Source organism: Dermacentor albipictus, unplaced genomic scaffold, assembly GCF_038994185.2.
Source record: "Dermacentor albipictus isolate Rhodes 1998 colony unplaced genomic scaffold, USDA_Dalb.pri_finalv2 scaffold_25, whole genome shotgun sequence".
Classification (NCBI taxonomy): Eukaryota; Metazoa; Arthropoda; class Arachnida; order Ixodida; family Ixodidae; genus Dermacentor; species Dermacentor albipictus.
This window is the reverse complement of record NW_027225579.1, coordinates 3420582-3438852: the sequence shown is the minus strand read 5'-3', so window position 1 is coordinate 3438852 and position 18271 is coordinate 3420582. Positions and strand designations below refer to the sequence as shown.

General features: G+C 44.0%; 1 protein-coding gene across 1 annotated transcript in view; it reads left to right on the top strand.

Moving 5' to 3' along the window:
• The window catches only part of LOC135908433 (frequenin-1-like), an 803832-nt gene that overhangs the window by 774977 nt on the left and 10584 nt on the right, over positions 1-18271 (top strand). The window contains exon 5 of the mRNA XM_065440212.1: positions 16541-16619. Within this exon, the coding sequence (XP_065296284.1) occupies positions 16541-16619 (79 nt within the window). The remainder of the gene's footprint in view (positions 1-16540; positions 16620-18271) is intronic.

Here is an 18271-nt window from a genome sequence, read left to right as displayed (position 1 = left end):
ATGGCGCATAGCATAATTCTAACAATTTAACTAAATTACTCTATGAGGCGGCCATTCCTCCTACAAGAAATCAGAATGCTTAATTGAATACCTAATATAATTACATTACTTACCTTTTCCATTTATTTACTTTACCTAATTAAGTTTGCCATCTTCTGCAGGTAGTTCTTAAAAATTTCGCGCAGCCAGAAGAACACCCTATATACTCAAAGGCCAGCAGCAAAGTAATGTAGTACTCACGGAATGAAACACGACCGGGAAACATTAGGTAGAACGCTATATATGTGCAATTAGTCGAGTATATCGAGTTATGTCGCTATGCATCGGATCACTATATGTCATGCGGACTCTTATTAAAGTGTGCGAGCCCAAAGTTACCCGATGCCGCATGGACGGCAGACTGCGAAAACGAAACTCTGCTCATTAGTGAGCCCTAAATAGATGCGCTTCATTCCGTGAGCACTGTACGTGCTGTATTTGCGAGTGCCATAAACAGACTTTTCTTGGATAACATTCCTTTGTTTCATCCGCAGGGCAAGTGTTTGAGCTTCTAAAGGATATACATGGAGCGAAACCTATATACGAGTGTGATTCCACCACGTATTTGCCAGCTTATTATAATGCCTGCATTTTTTGTATGTCAACACGTAGCACACATAACAAATGATGTGGCACTAACAATGAATCCGGAACAAACCTGCAAGAAGATCAGCGGGGAGTTTCAGTACGTCCGCAACGCACCTCATGAGAGTTCGTGGTTGGCAGTGAACACTAGGTCACGTGACATCACAGCTTTAATGTGGAAGCGCCCATTTTTGTCGTGAATGCCGTTTGTGCCTCTTCGCATGGTAGGAACGTCCGAAGTGTGAATGCAGCTTTTAGGGAACAAATAAAAATGCACAGCGCGTCTCCCACAAGTGGGCGCCCCATTGAAAAGAGAAAAAAAAACATAGTGAAATGTTTATCCCGAACCATTTCCTTACTGAAGCCACATGTGGCAAATGTTTATTGGTTTCCGATAAAGAGCCCATTACAAGGAGAAAGGAAACCGACGGGCGCGCCTTTTATTAGTTATATAGTAAGAACCCAACAGACACATACACCAAGAATAGCATAGGGGAAATTAGTTGTGGTTAATTATTGAATTAAAGGAAAGATAAATTAATGAAAATGAAAGTGAAAAAGAAATAACTGACCGCAGGTGGGACACGAACCCACGGCTTCACATTACGCGTGTGATTCTCTTACCAGTTTAGTTACCGCAGAACCGCTTTCCTATCTGCTTTCTGGGGTATCTTATGTTTATCTACTAGAACTAACCCTGGGTGTATTAGCCAACGCCTCCACTCACAAGGCTTGGCGGCGGATGTGGAACATCTTTTGAGCTGCAGGCGTCACGTGTACTTGAACATTTTGGGTGTAGGCAACTGGCCAATATACCCACACATGCTGCTTGAAGGCTTAAGTGCAGTCGGGTTCGAGATCTTCGCTCATTACATGCAGAGCAAACAGGGACTGCCGATATTCTGGTTGACATTAAAAGAACAAAAATGAAGCTGGGCAGGCCATGTAATGCGTATGGTACATAACCGGTGGACCATTAAAGTTACAGAATTAGTGCCAAGCAAAGGATGCCCAGTCGAGGACGGCAGGAAATTAGGTGGGGTGATCAAATTAGGATATTTGCAGGCGCAAGTTGGAATCCCTTATCGCAGTGCAGGGCTAATCAGGGATCGCAGGGAGAGGCCTTCGTCCTGCACTGGACATAAACATAGATTGATTATGATGATGATGTTGATTATGAGTATCTAGGCAGAGTGCATCTTAAACGCACGTCATCAGCCATTCGCATTCCACTTTTAAAACGTCAACGTTGCTATTAGGTGCAATCATCAATGGTGAAATTTATAGAGCCAGGCATCGCTGACTTAATAGCGGAGACGAATCATTTCCGCACTATTTTGTAGTACTTTCAGCTGTATAACAACCCCGTAATTCGTTTATAAAGCATTTATATCGATATTTGTATTCAATAAAGAAGAACTCCTCATTCGCTATGATGGTGATTCGCCTGGCAGCCTACAGCATTTGGTGTAGTATTCTATGGCGTGTAAGTCGGTAAATGGTTATAACGATGCGAACGCAGAAAGAATGTGGATAAAAAGGGAAACAAGCCACTGTTGTCCATCTTGTCTTACCCCTTCCGCGCCGGGTCGTTTAGGTTTAGTTATCGGCACTGCATTGATTTCGCAGTGAAAGCTGTCATGTTGGTTTCCGCGCCTAGGCGGCGCCTAATATGAAAACACAAGCATGAAATAGTGCTAAAAGAAGGAACACGAAGGCATGAGTGCTCGCTTACCGCTACTTTTGCAGCGAAAGCATCACATAGCCCATTGAAAGAAAAATCCTGTGGCGTGTGCAGCTGCAAAACTTCCCATTGCTTGTGACGCCACTTCACGAGCCCGTTGCCATTAACTGCGACTGCACATCACGAGCGCGTGATTCGCGCTCTTGAAGTTGGCTCGTGCTTGCTGGCTTAGGCCTCAACGGAGCAGAGCGGGTGAAAAGGACCACTTACGGCCGTGGTATTGCGTGAAGGGGAGATGGCGTCACTCTCGCTCTCGGAAGCCTGTGTTATCCGCACGTTCCTCGCTCACCCAAGCTCGTGCCTGCGTTCTAAGCGCGCCTCGGTAAAGCAAAATGGAAACACACTCGCTTGCCCGCGTGGACTTCTTAACTCAAGCGATCGCTGAGAAGGACTGAATTGGACATTAATGCATAACTGCGAGTCGGCCTAGTTGGAACAGATTCATCTTAAAACTTTTAGTGCGCAAACAAACAGGGATGAAGAATAGAAGAAACACAAGGACGAGCGCTTTCTAACAATTGGTTTTATTTTTGAAGAACCGCCTACTTAAGTATCCACAGATCTGCGCGATATATTCAACAGAGCACGCCTATAGCGCATATAATACACACTGATCTGCGCTGTCAAGTGAAGAGAGCCCGTCTATAGTACATATAACACTTGTCATAAAAAGAAGTGGACCAAAGCCACCCGGTCAACATAAAAACAGCAAGGTGCATGAAAGCAACCACTTACGATAAAATGCTTAAAGATGGGATGATAGACGTGAATATTTTTTATCCAACAATGAAACAGAAGGATGGCCGATGCATTTCACTTTTTGTTTTTCAATCCAGTGGGCTTCCGCCATTTATGCCTATACAAAATTCCTATTCCTATACAAATTCTGCAATTCCTATGCCTATACAAAATGACGGTGCTACTAAGACAAGGTGAGCAATCATGTTCTTGGCAACGCATTGTCAAATGCGTACTAGGGCGACTTTTCAGACTGGACAAGTGTTCCCTTAACCTCGTGTTAATGCATCTCGCAGTCTGCCCTACGTACACATGGCCGCACGTCATAGTGATCTGATAAACAACGTTCTTCGCGCAGTCAACAAATTGGTTCTTGCGCGGATGTTTAACACTACATTCTTTCTTTACATCATCCTTTTTTTCGAACTTATTTTATACCTTAGAGCACAAACTACCTTTTTTGTTTTTTGCCGAAAATACCACTTTTACTGCGTAACTAGGATATTTCAAGATGACTTTCCATTAGTGCTTTCAAACCACATGCAAGTTTTAACTCATATAGAAAATTATTTAGATTGGTTAACCAACATACCTTCATGTATTGCGATGTTGTGCGATGTGATTGGGTATAGAAAAAAAAAAGAACAGATGCATAAACGCCAATAAAACTCGCTTAGCAAACCCAATGTACCAACCGCGGTGGCTTAGTGGCTGCGGTGTTGCGCTGCTACGGTGGTGGTGGTGAACATTTATTGCTTGAGCCTTTTTACAGCATTACTTGTGAGGAGGCTCAGGAGCACGTAGGGTGTCCGGGAGTTTGAGACCCTCGGCGACCCTCAGAGCCCAGTCCACCAGCCGTATTTCGTCGGCAGGGTTAGAGCTAGACACCGCGGTCTCCCATCCCTCGACGTCGGTGAGTTTCCACTCAGAGGGTGGCTGGAGCTCAGGGCATAAGAACAATATGTGATGGAAGTTGGCTCTAGGCGCGCCGCAGAGCCTACATTCCTGTCGATATAGGCCTGGATGAACCAGGGCGAGAAAAGCTGGAGAAAGAAAAGTTTGTGCCTGAAGCTAGCGCCAGGCACTTTGTTGGAATTTTGTTAAGGATTTATCTGGGGGAGGATATCTCAACCGCATTTCGCGGTAGTGGAGGGTGATATCGTGATATTCGACCAATCGGTCTCTGCCGTTATCCAGGTCATCGGACGGCGTGGCTCGGTTGACGGCTACTCGAGCGATCGAATGGGCCATCTCATTGCCTGGATGGCCTGCGCTACGCACGAGGTCGCGGGACTCAATCCCGGCCGGGGCGGCCGCAATTACGTGAAGGCGAATTGCAGAAATGCCCGTGTTCCGTGCACTGGGGGCACGTTGAAGATCCCCTGGTTTTCAAAGTTAATACGGAGTTCCCCACCACGGCGTGCGTCATAGTCAAGTCGTAGTTTTTGCGACATAAAACCCCATAAATCATTCATTCATGCCCAACGAGGCAATGCAATGATTTCGTCGAGGCTGCAAAATTACTTCGATACGCAGCAGATGCTGCTAGTTCATTTTGTCTTAATTCTGCTAGCCTGATCAAGTCATAAACATAATAAGAACACAGCAGCGCTTCTCAGGGGCCTCTGCGGAAGCGGTATATTTGCTTCTCTAAGCTTCATCAGAATCTGCCCGGGTACTATCGAACCATTATGTAATGCTGGTGGGCGCAGGTCGTAGTCGAAACTTTAATGACAAGCAAAGAAGGCGGAAGGCGGGTATTACTTGGTGGCGAACAAAAGCCCCTATGCGGCCAGCGTGGGCTCGTTAGTGCATCCGGCAAAGGGAACAAAAGACATGAGACAAAAGCACGAAGAGGCGGCTCAGTACTGCCACTTTTGAGTGTCCTTGCCGCTGCGTGGCGCTATTCCGCCCGAACTGACACAGTGAGGAAGAGCGGTGAATGACACGGCGTGGTGGCGTTCAAGGGTGCGCCGACGCACGAACGCGACAGAGACAAAGACGCTGCGCGGCGCGATATGAGGTGCCTTTGTATTCTCCTGCCGACTTTCTCACTTCTGCTTGAGTTTCCGTAGGAAGCATATTGTGCGAGAACGCTTCAGTTGAAGAGCTTCGGGGACAGCACCTCCAGCCCTCGCGGACGCGCGAAGGATGAATAGACGCCCCTTTAATGGCGTATAAGGTAAACAACACAGTCATTTAATTATTTCCTCATTTCATGATCAGCCTCCACCTTCTTCGCTTCCCGCTAATCCCTTAGAACAAAATCATATGATATGGTTTTGTTATTCGAGACCTATCACGTACGTATTCGAGTGGTCATTCTAGAGCTATCTATTGGTGCCGCAAAAGTCGTGTAATGTAGTTCTAGTGGTTCGTTACTGCAAGGTGCGCATGAGAACAAGGCAAGTGATTGGCACGAAAAGAGTACTTATTTTAAAATATAGAACCATATTTACGGAAGCCTCTTATGCTAGAATTGTTTCTAAGGTAAAATTTCTAACCAAGCCTGCTATTGAGCATGTCATAAGCCAAGGCGAATGACCAATAACATGGAGCTCTTGCAATCGATAAGCTTTCTGAAGACGAGCGTGTGACGGTAAAATAACACAAATAAGGTCAGCGTTCTGTACAGTGAAGCACATACAACTTTCTTGTCAGCGAAGCTTCATGCCAGGGGCCACTAAACGCGAAGCCTGTCCCGCTTTGAAAGTGCATTGCTCGTAACTGTGGAACTGAACATAAACAACAAACAAGCTGCCGTAGTCGTCTGCTTCCACACACGCCTCGTGTAGAGTATGACAACGCACAACAAAGAGAAAGCTCGGCCAATTTGGACATGTTTTGTGCATCGTACGCAGACGGCCGTTAACGGCAAGGTTCCCGAACTCGGCGCGGTCGACGCTTCGGAAACTTTCTCTTTCATGCAGCCTTGTCGTCATCCATTTCTATGCTGAGCGGTTTCGTCAGCAGGCGACTGTGCAGGGGGAACTCCTCCAAGGCCACTGCACTCACGGCTTTGTTTGGAGTGCCGTCAGTGCTATAGAAAGATGACATTCATTCATAGTCGCCTTAAATTGCGACAGCTCTTCGAGTGAGAGAATACGGCCATAGGTGATTTTCCTAGGCGCATGCATTAGAACGCCAGCAAACTGGACGCGTCAAGGCTAGCCGGGTCATCAAGAAGGCTGGCAGTCATGAAGTGGTATTTTCAGAGTTCCGGGCGCTCACAGTAGACTTACGCTACGCACACTAGCACGTCGAGAAACATTCATGTAGCTGTCTGATTGATTTTTCTGACATTTTATTCTAAGCAAGCAAGGCCAGGTGCATTTCCTTCGAGTTTGTTGTGTCCTGTCGGCTTCGTGCGCATCTGCAGTGTGACCTTGCGTGGCCTGAGAAGTGTATTGGTGTAGGCCACTTGGTGAATCATGGTTTGGGAAGTTACAGCAATGAACACACGAGGCGAAAAAAAATAGACATCACGAAGCAGTACTAACATTGTCAAGCAGTACTGTCAGTACCGCTTTGCGTTGTCTCTTTCTTCGTCCCATGTGTTCTTAGCTATAACTTCTCAAATCATAACACTAGCGTTGCTATAATGACGCATTGACTGGGTGGAAGGCGCTGTCGAATGAGGTACTTCAATTCCTATGTTCCGAAACTAGCGATTCTCTTAGAAACACAAATTTTGTTTTTCTTTTGCTTCGAAGGAAGATATTTATTGTATATATACCCCCAATATAAATCAAGGTAAATGGGTAAGCAGCCAGTACGTACAAGCTGTAAAAAAATAATAATAATAAAATATTAATAATAATAATAGCGCCTATTGCGGGAGCTTTATGTCCGTGCAATTTTTCCCAGGTCCGCCGAAGCCTTCCGAAGGCTCGCATAGCAGAGATCTGGCAGGCGCGGAAAAATGCCAGTGACAGGGGCTCGAGCATAACTAATGCTCCAAATTATAAGCTAAATCTCTTCATTTTTAATATAAGGTACAAAACAAATTACCATAAAGCGCTCAAATCAAGCAAGGCAAGACTATAACATAACTATGCACTGAATCAGCAAATGTACTAAAGGAAAACTGCGAGATCGATACATGTACAATGTTTCAACCAATCGCAATGCTCGCATACACACAAATGAATGTTAGCTTCATACGAGTTACATTTCTTTATATCCCTTGTTTAAGGCGTTCTTTAGGGCGAATAAATCTTGTTGCCCTAGTACTGAGCTCAGGAGTTCATTCAGCAAAGTAGGAATGTAATACTGTGTTTGCCCTTTGCCATAATTAGTTCTTGTTCGAGGAACAACATATCTGCAGGGATTGCGTAGATCCATGTGCTCTATAGCGGGTAGGCAAAAATCTTCGTTCCATAAATATCGCGGCACAACAAAAGAGAGAAACACTCAATCAATTACTGGCATTTTCAGAGACCTAATAGGTTACCCATATGAATTTTTGTGTTGTGGACTACAATTTTTAGAATATGTCAAATAAACCGTTCACTTTGAATTTCCATAGGCTGCTGCAATTTCAGAAACAGCAGATGTCATATCGTATATGCGAATATGCTAATGCATGCACCATCATTTTCTTTATTTTCATAGAAGCATAAATCCAAACGCGGTAAAGTAAGCGCGCAGCTCCTTGAAGTTTAGCACAAATGGAAACCATATGAACGTTCCATGATAAATCATTGTCAAAGTGCGATCTATAGATATTAAACACCGCCTGCATATACAGTTGGCGTGCAGTCGCAATTCAAACAATCAGAGCCATGCAATAGGGCAGGCAGTGTGGCATCAATAACTCTTAGAAGATTTCTAGAACAGACTAATGGCGTTTTTCGGACATTAACATTTATTTGATTACTTTTACACCAGGATAAGACTTTTACTGCATAAATTTCAAGCAGAGCCACAGTCATATCATATTCCATGCGTTGTGAAACAAGTAACGTGTCACCCACATACTGAAAAACGGTGCTTGCGCCAATTACATGTCCCAAGTCACACGTGTATAACTTAAATAAAAGCTCTGACAGCACTAAACCCTGCGGCTCTTCTGCTGTGAGGTACCACAATGTAGAGTTCTGTGTACATCATTCAAACAAACAATTTGAGACCGATTCAAAAACTGACTATTAGGAAAATCTAGAGAATACCCCCGAAAGCCATCGTTGTAAAGTTTGCTGCATGGAATACGGTGTCTAACTGAGTCAGGTGCCTTCGATATATCCAAGAAGAGTCCACAGGCCACTTCGTTTCGTTCAAAAGTTCCGTGTCAAAAATCATTCCAAGTACCAAAAAGTTTCTCCGTACCGCTGTTTTAAACAAAGCCGTGCTGGGAAGCTGATAAAATGTTGTACTTAGGAACAAAGTGGCCTATAGCTTCAAGAACTTGCCTTTCCAGCAGTTGTGCTAATAAATGAAGTATGGAAATGGGGTGGTAGTTTTCTGGTTTTGACGTATCTATGCCCTTAAATATTGCAATGGCACATGCTCTCTTCATTTCATCGGATACAACGCATGTGTCTAGAATACTGTTAAAAAAAAAAAGAAATCGGCCCAGCTAACACACGGATATGCCGTATTATACATATCCCTAGCTGATATTCTATGTAAAGCTTGACCACGGCTCCTTCGTGGCCGACACAGCAATCGAAACAAGTCTTTCCCCATCGAAGGCTGGAGCGCTGTATATTGCACTGAACCGCTAGCTGCGATAACGCTCGGCAGATTAAGGGCCGTTCCTGTATCTGTCGCCACTGTTACAAATGAGTTGAAAATGAGTTGAAAATGAATTGAAAATTTAATTGAAAATGAGTTGAAAAATGAAAATTAGTAATGAAAATGAATTAGCTACCACCTGCGACAAAGCACCGAAACCTTTCAGTATTGCATCTAAGTGGGAGCTCGACTTTGTTCCTCTAAGCTCATTCACTAGAGACCACATCTTTGTTGGTTTATCGCGTGAAAGAGCAGAGGCGCCGAATGTGATACTGAACCAACTGAACTACTTGCTGCCGATTAAGGAACGTTGCCATATCTGTCCCCACTGAAGGAAAGGAATCGTTAAAACAATTAGCCATGCTTGCGACGGTGCACCGAAACCTTTCCACATCGGATCCAATTAGAAGAACGACTTGGTTCCCCTAAGCTCATTCACAAGGGGCCACATCTTTGCAGGTTTATTACAAGAAGGTGACAGTTGGCCGCCAAAGCAGTTTCTTTTGGAACAGCACATCATTTCTTTAGCTTTGTTTCGTGCCCTTCGGCAGACTTTCCAGAGCTTCATCTTCACGGTGCTTTCAACTTCGTTTCCTAAGTACGTGTTTCCCTTGAATAGCATTCAATATTCAATTATTTTCCCAGTTTATTGCAATAATAATAATAACAATAATAGTAGTTAATCAGTATGTTTTGTTTAACGCCATGTTCAACATTTTGTACAGACATGTCAGTTGGCGGCCAGCGCATAACAAAAAGGAAGACTTCCTTATTAATCAGGGGCCCTTGATGGTAACTGCATGGCGGAAATAGTTGGAAAATGATCACAAGTTCCTCAGAAGTGTCCCATGCCTGGCTTAGAGAAGGTGCCGCGGAGCCTTCGATGGGGTGACTACAGATCAGTACTACGTGGACGGCAGCACCATAAGAAAAAAAGAAAACGACATTACACGGAGGCGCACGACCAAGTCGCCCGTTTCCTGAATCAATCGTGCGTGCACATTTGCAACTGTTCGCTTTTCTTGGTGAAGCTGGGACGGGTTGCTGAGAGCGTACTGTCGTAGGTCCCACGTGCTAGCCACTGCAGATGGCGACCTCGTTATCGGCGCCGGCAACGTGACCATGAACGCGCATAAAAGGAGTCGAGGTGGCGCCACTCTTTAGATATAAGCGTGCGGCCTCTGTCCCTCGACCCTCAGTTTGAGTATTATTCAGCAGAACATTTGTGGAGCATGGGCGAACTTGTAACTTGCAGCTACTTGTCTTGAGGATTTGTTCTGAATATATTCTGCGAATGCATTCTGATAATATATTCTAAAAGCATCTAAAAAAAGAAAACCCACAAAACGCACTTCGGTGCTTTACCCTCAAAGAAAGAGGTGTTCTTTTTTTTTTTGCACACGTTGTGTCCCTCTTCGCCGCAACACGCGGGCCCCAATCGTCGCTACTTTATTGCACTCGAGTGCGCGACAATTCGGGAACATTTCGTAGTCTGACGTGCGGAGAATGACGGCACCGCCTCAGTGGCTGCCGCGATAGATAAAAAAGGGAGGGCCTCCGCGCTAACGGGGGCAGCGAGCTGAGGCGGGCAGCATGGACCTAGACATAAGTGACGGGCATCGGAAGTATACAAGGTGAATGGCCAGCAGAGAGCGTAGTGGGGCAACACTCGTCCAGCGGCTCGCCACTGCGTTCCCCGTATCCAGACTGTCGGGTCGGCAAGCGCCATCATTTCTTTTGGCAGACGCGGTCCTCTCCTCTCTTGCCGACACAACTGAAACGTCACGCGGTGCGCTCGTAAATTAGGCTTCGAATCGCCACTCTGGCGTGACCTCAGCGGGCGTTAACCTTTGCGACCCTGAGGAGTTTTGTATGCAGGCGAGGGCGACGTGATTGAGGAGCGCCGTAGCCGTTACGCCTCAGGGTGCGTGGATGGGGAAGGAAAGGATGCTGGAAGTATGAGCGACACGTTCAGCCAATACGGCACTGTCCGGGGACACAACACCGGTTTTAGTTTTTATTGCGATGCACTTTGCTAATAGTAAAAAGGACCAGCCGATCAAATTTTGTGTACGCGAAAATTTAGTGCATATTGATAGGAAAGTCCACTACGCATAAATGTGAAATGCAGTCGCAAAGACGTTTTAGAGTAAGGGAATCGCGTAACAAGAATAGCCTCCCTCATTCTTACTGATCTCCTTGCACATATTTGTGGATGTCAGTGAACAATTTACAGTATATCACAGTGACCGAACATAGCGTCGTGGCGGCGGCGTACGCTTTGACATTTCGAAACGCATCCAATCATCAACCATTTACATCAACACCAATCTGCCCACAGTGTGGGCTACAGTAACTCGTGAACCCAAAAAACAATTTTAGGCGTCTGCTATAGTTCACCTTCCTTGACACATACACGAGCCAGGGACCTGCATTATGTGATTAGTTTCATTACGACAAAGTATTCTTGTAAACCGCTTTTCTTGTTCGTTGCCTTCAATTTTGCTAATATAATTTGGAACAGCGGTCAAGCTAATTTATTGTCGTCCTCTTCTGATTCAAAGGAATTCTCGGGTATTTCCACTGCATTTTCGGTGACAGAATTAGTCACTCAAGCTACCACACGAACATCAAATTCCGCGAACACCGTGAATTTGATCGTAACCAATCATCCTGATTAAGTTTCTCTTATCCATCGCTTCCTGAGTATTAGCGGCCATTTAATACTACATATTTGTCTTATTGCTTCATTTTGGAATCTTCCGACAAGCCAAAAAATGTTTAGGGACTATAAGAGAGCTAAGTTTGCAGCAATATAACGAGCTGAGTGCATTTCTGAGCATATTCTTGGGGAATTTCGAAAATCCTACTCTGCAGTCATACTGGAATATGCTTTCGGCAAGGGTAAATCATTTCATCACTAAGCACATTACAACCCAGTCTATTACTCGCAACCCGCGCGCGCCTTGTTACAAACATCGTTTAAAGCGGTTATTCAGCAAAACAAAAAAAATAAAAAAAACTATTGCATTGTTCCGCGAAGCATTTGAGCACTAACTTATGTTGGAAAGCCTACGCATTAGCATCTAACGTCGATGTAACCGCACCTAAATACGCAAAAGAAACGTGTTTTCGTTAAAGATTTCTTGTGCACTGCCGATATTGTACTACCTGTCTTCAATTACTACAACTTTTTAACAACTACTCTAGTGACTGTTGAAGTTCTCGGTGCATTATACTAATTGATTCATTGAACATATGTTCGCTACCCGACTTTGACAACATCAGTGCTGAATTTCTGAAAAACACCTGCTCTTATAATTGTAGTATTCATTTTATTTATTTATTTTCCATACTGGCACTCCCAGTTAATAGCTTATCAGGTGGGATGATCGTGTTCTAGGGAAAAAAAAACAATCGGCATTTTGAAAACATGCACAGTGTACACACACACGCACATATTCATACGCATACACGTACACACAAGAAAAACGAAGCGCATCCTCCAGCGTAGGATTAAAAGAATAAATGTGCTCTACGCAGTTTACCACGCAAACAAGTTCAACTTCATAATAAAGTTTAACAGTATGCAATCATGCGCATTGTGCACACAAGAAAAAGAGAAAATATTTATTGCAAAAGAAAGCAACCTTAAGACAGAGCATTGAGAGCAAAGATCACAAGCAAAAATTAAAAATTAACAGTTAGAAAACGTGCACACTGCGCACACAAGATGAAACACAAACAGTTTGCCAAGCAAAAAAGAAACAACGACGTGTCAGTTATGCACAATGTGCAAACACCCAAAAAGAATACTGAAAAAGAAAAAGCGAGGCACAAACAGGCCCTGGACTGCAAACTGTTACTGAAAAAGGAATGCAATAAAGAAGCAAACAAGTTTTAGTACAAGAACGAAGTGATGTGCAGTTGCATAAGAAATCTCTTCCACTAGGAAATCCGGTACACATTCGACTGCTCACCACCAGCAAGTATTAGGATAAGGAAATGCATTGTCTAAGTGTAGCAACCTAACGAAACGGAACGATCGTTCAAATGAGAGATTGCGTGGGGGAATGGCGATTGTACTACAGCTTAGGTGTAGTTTCCAACTTTGTGGTGAAAGCCGGCAATATTTCGGCGTCCGTGACACCTCGATTTAACCAATTCCATTCGCTGATCGCAAATAGAAAAAGTGGTTGCCCAAACGAGTCTTTGTTCAAAGAGTATTTTGTTAATGTGCTTTGGTACTTATGACGAATCGGGCGCGAGGGCGAAAATGCGGCATACTTAGACACATAAATCTTATAGCTATTATGCCGCAGTTGGTTCAAAAACTTGAGACACGCCTGCTTTGCCCTATAGTAGATAGCGCCCTAATGACAGAAGAAACCAGAAGTTTAGTGGGAGAGTCCGTACGCTTATACTTGTACAGAAATCGTTTGGCTTTGCACTGTACTGACTTCAATTTGGTTATACTAGACTGAGAATTAGGCAAGCAAATTGTGTTAGCATATTCTACCACTGTTCTTAGGAAAGTAGTGTATGCTAATAGCTTTGAGGACACGTGTGACATATTTAAACACGTTTTTATGTAGAAAAGCTTGCGTAATGTGACTTCCAAAATGTTGGAAACGCGTCCGCCCGTCGAAGGTCAGACGTCAGCATAACCCTCAAATACTTATGTTTTTCAACATTCGCTAGTTAGGAACCATCATTAGTGTAATTGCGGACGGGCTCTGTTTAGGTGTTACTGCAATGACTACGGATTTTTCACGTAATGGACATTTGCCGTTTAGCGCACGAGTCTATTAACTTATCAATTGATGGAGTGAGATTAAGTTAAGTGGTGTATGAAGCTGTGCGTGTCCTTATATATAATGCAGTCGTCTATACGAAGAGCTTGATACTAGTGTCAATGCTTTCCGTAACATCATTTACGAAGAATAAAAATAATAGTGGTCTTAGGGCGGAAGATCGAGGAACTCCAGAAGTTACAGGGACTTTTTCTGTGTCGACGCCTTCGAAAAGCAGGAGCTCCAAGCTGTCTGTCAAAAAAAAAAAAATACTTTGCCCATGAAAAAAATATAATCCCGCTCAGATTACACATGTCAGTTTTTCGATTCATTTACTCTAGATACGTATCAAAGGCTTTTGATAAGTAAAATGAAATCATGTCCATTTGTCCGCGATATTTTATGTTAAGTGCGAGGTCAAGAATTAGCTGAGTTAGCTAGATAATTGTGGACAAACCGCTACGTAATCCATGCTGATTAGAAAACAAGATACTCAGTTTCTCCAGAAAAACTGTTATGTGTTTTAGGATAATGTGTTCTAACAACTTACACGAAGTACTTGTAAGAGATATCGAACGGCAATTTGGTACTGAAGGCTTATCCCCACTTTGGTGAATGGGAATTATTTTATGAATTTTCTAGTCATCTGGTAGGCTAGCGAAAGTAAGTGATTTGGGAAAAAAATTAGGCCAAGATACTTGCTACACCATTCCGCATATTTTCTGAGGAACTCGTTCAGAATGTCACCTGCGCCGTTGGATTTTTTCAGACTCGAAGTTAAGCCGTAAGTAGAGTATTCCTGCATCTGTGCCTTCAAGAGAAACGATGCTTGAGGGACTGAGGGATATAATCGGAGGAGCGATACCATATTATCATATTAAATTAGGCCGATATAACTTTAACCGCACCACGTACTTTTTTTTGTCCACCACCACTGCCAATTCTGTCGCTGCGATTGTTTCTCTACTGCACATTCGTGCAGAAATTTAGCTCCATTGGACAGGCGACATTTCCATGAACCTTGAGGAAGGCTAGTTTCCGAAAAAGCGTGCTCAAGATAGATTACGTTTCTATCTGTAATCATACAAAAAGGAGAAATGGCAAGTCAGTTCCGTGGAAGCCCGCAGATGTCGAGATACAAACATGCAAAAAGAAGATATGTGCCCCATACACCGTGAAAAACCTTTAATGAGCAAAACACAGTATGCCATTTTGCGGGACCCAGCTCTTTAGCTTTCATCTGTTTTCTGTTGCAAACTCAGTCTGTAGTTTCCCTAAATCATTTTGTTGGCGGTGTTCTCCGCCATTTTACATAAATGTATAAATACGCGACCACCGAATGGGAGAAAAAAAATTTTGCCCCACGCGACTAAGGTTCCTAGGTACCTAAGAATTGAAGGAGTAATTGAAGCAGTAAAGTATAAAGTGGAATTTTTGTATCTGTTAATCACGTAGCTGACGATTCTGTGTAGAAGGCATCCTGCCAGAGTTCGTACTTACCAGAGAAATTGTACTTTTATTTTCTTGAATGCGAAGAATCTAAAACTCGCGGCAAATGCGGTGCCGCTTCGGACTTACATCAGATTTGTCGCGACGTCACTGAAAGAGGAGGCGTTGGTCGCAAGGTATCACATATCTTTAACGCGCCTGTCAATCAGCCCGTTCAGGGTATATCAGGTAACACAATGATCGCGTTGGCCAAAGCTCACTGCAGTAGGCCTGCGACACCAACGGCGAAGGAGAGGGGGGAGGAGTGAGGTGGCACTCATAGTTTCTATCACAGAGACAGGTTTATCCCACTGTGAAATGCAGAGGTGCACAGCGACAAGGATACGATATCTGATGTTGCGGCGCCCACCAAGCTTTTGATGATTAGGTCACGGCATGGATTGCGACCACCCCATCAGGCTGAATCAGTCGTCAGTGGCTCGTGATACTTTGAAGCTAGATCCTACGACACCCCTGTGAAACGAGGAGTCCTGCTGCTTCAAACCAGAAGCCATGCTGAACATATCGCACGTTCTGCATTAGACGCAGTAAAATACATGTTTGAATATTTCTTGAGCTCACGAGGAAGCAATGCCTCATAAAGTAATTAATGGGTTTACAACTAACCATTAAAGTGATAAAGCAACAGAAAAATGTTGTGTCTGTACTTATTTACAAGGTGGACTGAAGTTGGGTAGGAAAATTGCATAGCATAAAATCACATCTGCTTATATTACAGTAACCCAAACAAATGCAATGGCGATTGCAGAGAACATAGAATTAGAATTTAAAAAATAGGAACGTTGATATGGCGGCCGCATTGAGAACGACAAAGGGTAAACGGAATAAAATTTTGAGAGGCCTTGCTTCAGCATTGAGCTTGGGCCAACACTGACTGATGATGACTTAGCAAATGCGTTCTGTTATTCTGGACAAGCAAAGACTTCCAGAAACGTTGTTATGCAGATGTTGACTTCATGTTGCGTGCTATCAGTGCAATATACTGTACACAGAGTAACACACACACATACGCGTTTTAATATACGTTTCGCGGAGCGTAGTGATGATATTTCGTCAATGTTGCTTGTTTACCGTATTATGTTTTTTGTTTGCAACCCCGCTGCTGGCTTTGCAACACGGATACTGGCCACGCGTCTACGAGGACTGTTTTCTGCAGAAGGAGAAACGGGTACGCTCTCTTCACGATCGGAGCGAAACGATAGGCCAGTACGTCCATACTGCCGTCCTCGGGTCTTGAGGGAAATCTTCGCGTCCATGCTCTGGCTCTATATTCTGGATCTTCACCAAAAATAGGCGAAACGAAGAAGCAATGAAAAACAGTAGGCTGATCATTGATCATGCTGATGCTTCTGACTTCGCCATGTTTTTTTTTCTCTCTTTCTTTTCTGATTCGCAGAATGGCGTTATCACCTTCAAGGAGTTCATCCGAGCCATTTCTATCACAACAAAAGGCAACATCGACGAAAAACTCAACTGTAAGTGCCTCTTCATTATTAGTTTTTTGATGTTGTCGATGTTTCGCTGAAGAAGAATTTAGGAGAGAAATGTGGTGCGGTCCAATCAGGCAACTGCCCTGTCCAGGCTCGCTACTGAGAATACACGAAAAAAAAGCAAGTTTCTTGCGTTTGTTCTGCTTTTTTTATTATCAATTTCCTGTATAACAGGCAACAAAAGTTATTAGCGATCATTTTCTCTTTTTCTTTTCTTTATATCTCTCCTTCGTTCCTGATACGTAGCCCTTTTACCGCAGTCGTGGCCTAGTGTACAGGGCGTCCGCCACGGCAGCGGTAGGTGGACAGTTCGAAACCTACCGCACGCACCCACTGCAGCAAAAAAAAAAAAAGAATACAAGATGGGTACAGGCGCTCCCAAACCCGGTGCCCGGTAGTGTTCTGTGTGTGTAACCTGGGAAGTGCATCCGGCTGTCTAATTCCCTAGTTTCGGAATGTAGCCTGGAAGGGTGGATATGTTCACTTGCCGTTATGCGGACACGGCTGCATTAATCAGTATCACGTATCCTATTTTCAGACTTTTTTTGCTCAGGACAGGTGGTGTGGTTCCAGCGATTGCGTGCAAACACTGCAAGGCAAGAAATTACCCTGTATTCAGCAATGAGGAGTTGCTATTTTGCTTGACGAGTCAAAATAAATGTTTGGCGTTCAAGCGCTAAGAAAGTTATGTTTGGATTATGTAATTATGTATTTACAAAAACTTCATGATGTTTTTCAGGGCATCAAAGAGAGTGGGTTACATACCATATTACATTTAATACCAATGAAAAAATCATGAGCAAATTCGAAAATTTGGGGCAGATATACATAGTAATTTCGCAGTGACACATTCAATATACGACAAGGATTAACGTAATATGATGACATATACCTGCAAAGAAAACTACACTCTCCTAAAGGGTTCCTGAAATGGTTTGGACAAATTTTGTAGGGGCGTAGCGTGCAGCTAGAGTAAAACATTAGTGGCACAATTTAAGTAAGGAGTCTCATTAAGAGAGCTACGGACGATTACAAGTTAACCTCTTCCCTAGCCATGATTTTTCTCCGCAAATCGTTCACCGAGTGAACTGGGCTAGGCTCTGCCATCGGTGGCCCTGCGTCATTATTTGACATCATGTCGGCTACTTCGGGGGCTCGGAGCCAGCGCAGGAAGCCTCTGCAACCTCTCCGCCAGCTCACGGACCGTCAATCAACCGTGAGAGATATCCAAGCAGCGTGCGTTGCGACCGTTCTGTCCCAGCGTCGAGCGTGTCTGGTATTCCGATAACCACAGGCTTGCTGGGTGTTTCGATGGATCGGTGGATAAATAGACTAAACCCAGTCCATGCTAGTATTTCTGTGATGGAGTAGCTTTACTGTAGACGTACGTACCCGGCCTGTTCGCTCTGCACGGTCAGTCATCAGGTGGCGCACATCTTAAGGAGCCAAACAAAGAACTAATATTGCTGTAACCACGTGCAAAATATTTTCGATATGTACAAAAGACAACATGCTCACGATTATGTTCCTGGCGAGAATTTATGCTAGCAGCAAAGTGGAATGCGCTTGGTTGCTGCTGTATTAGCTCGGTGTTTGTTTGGTTGAACTCTTTGCCACCAGCCGGCGGCACCGTGCAG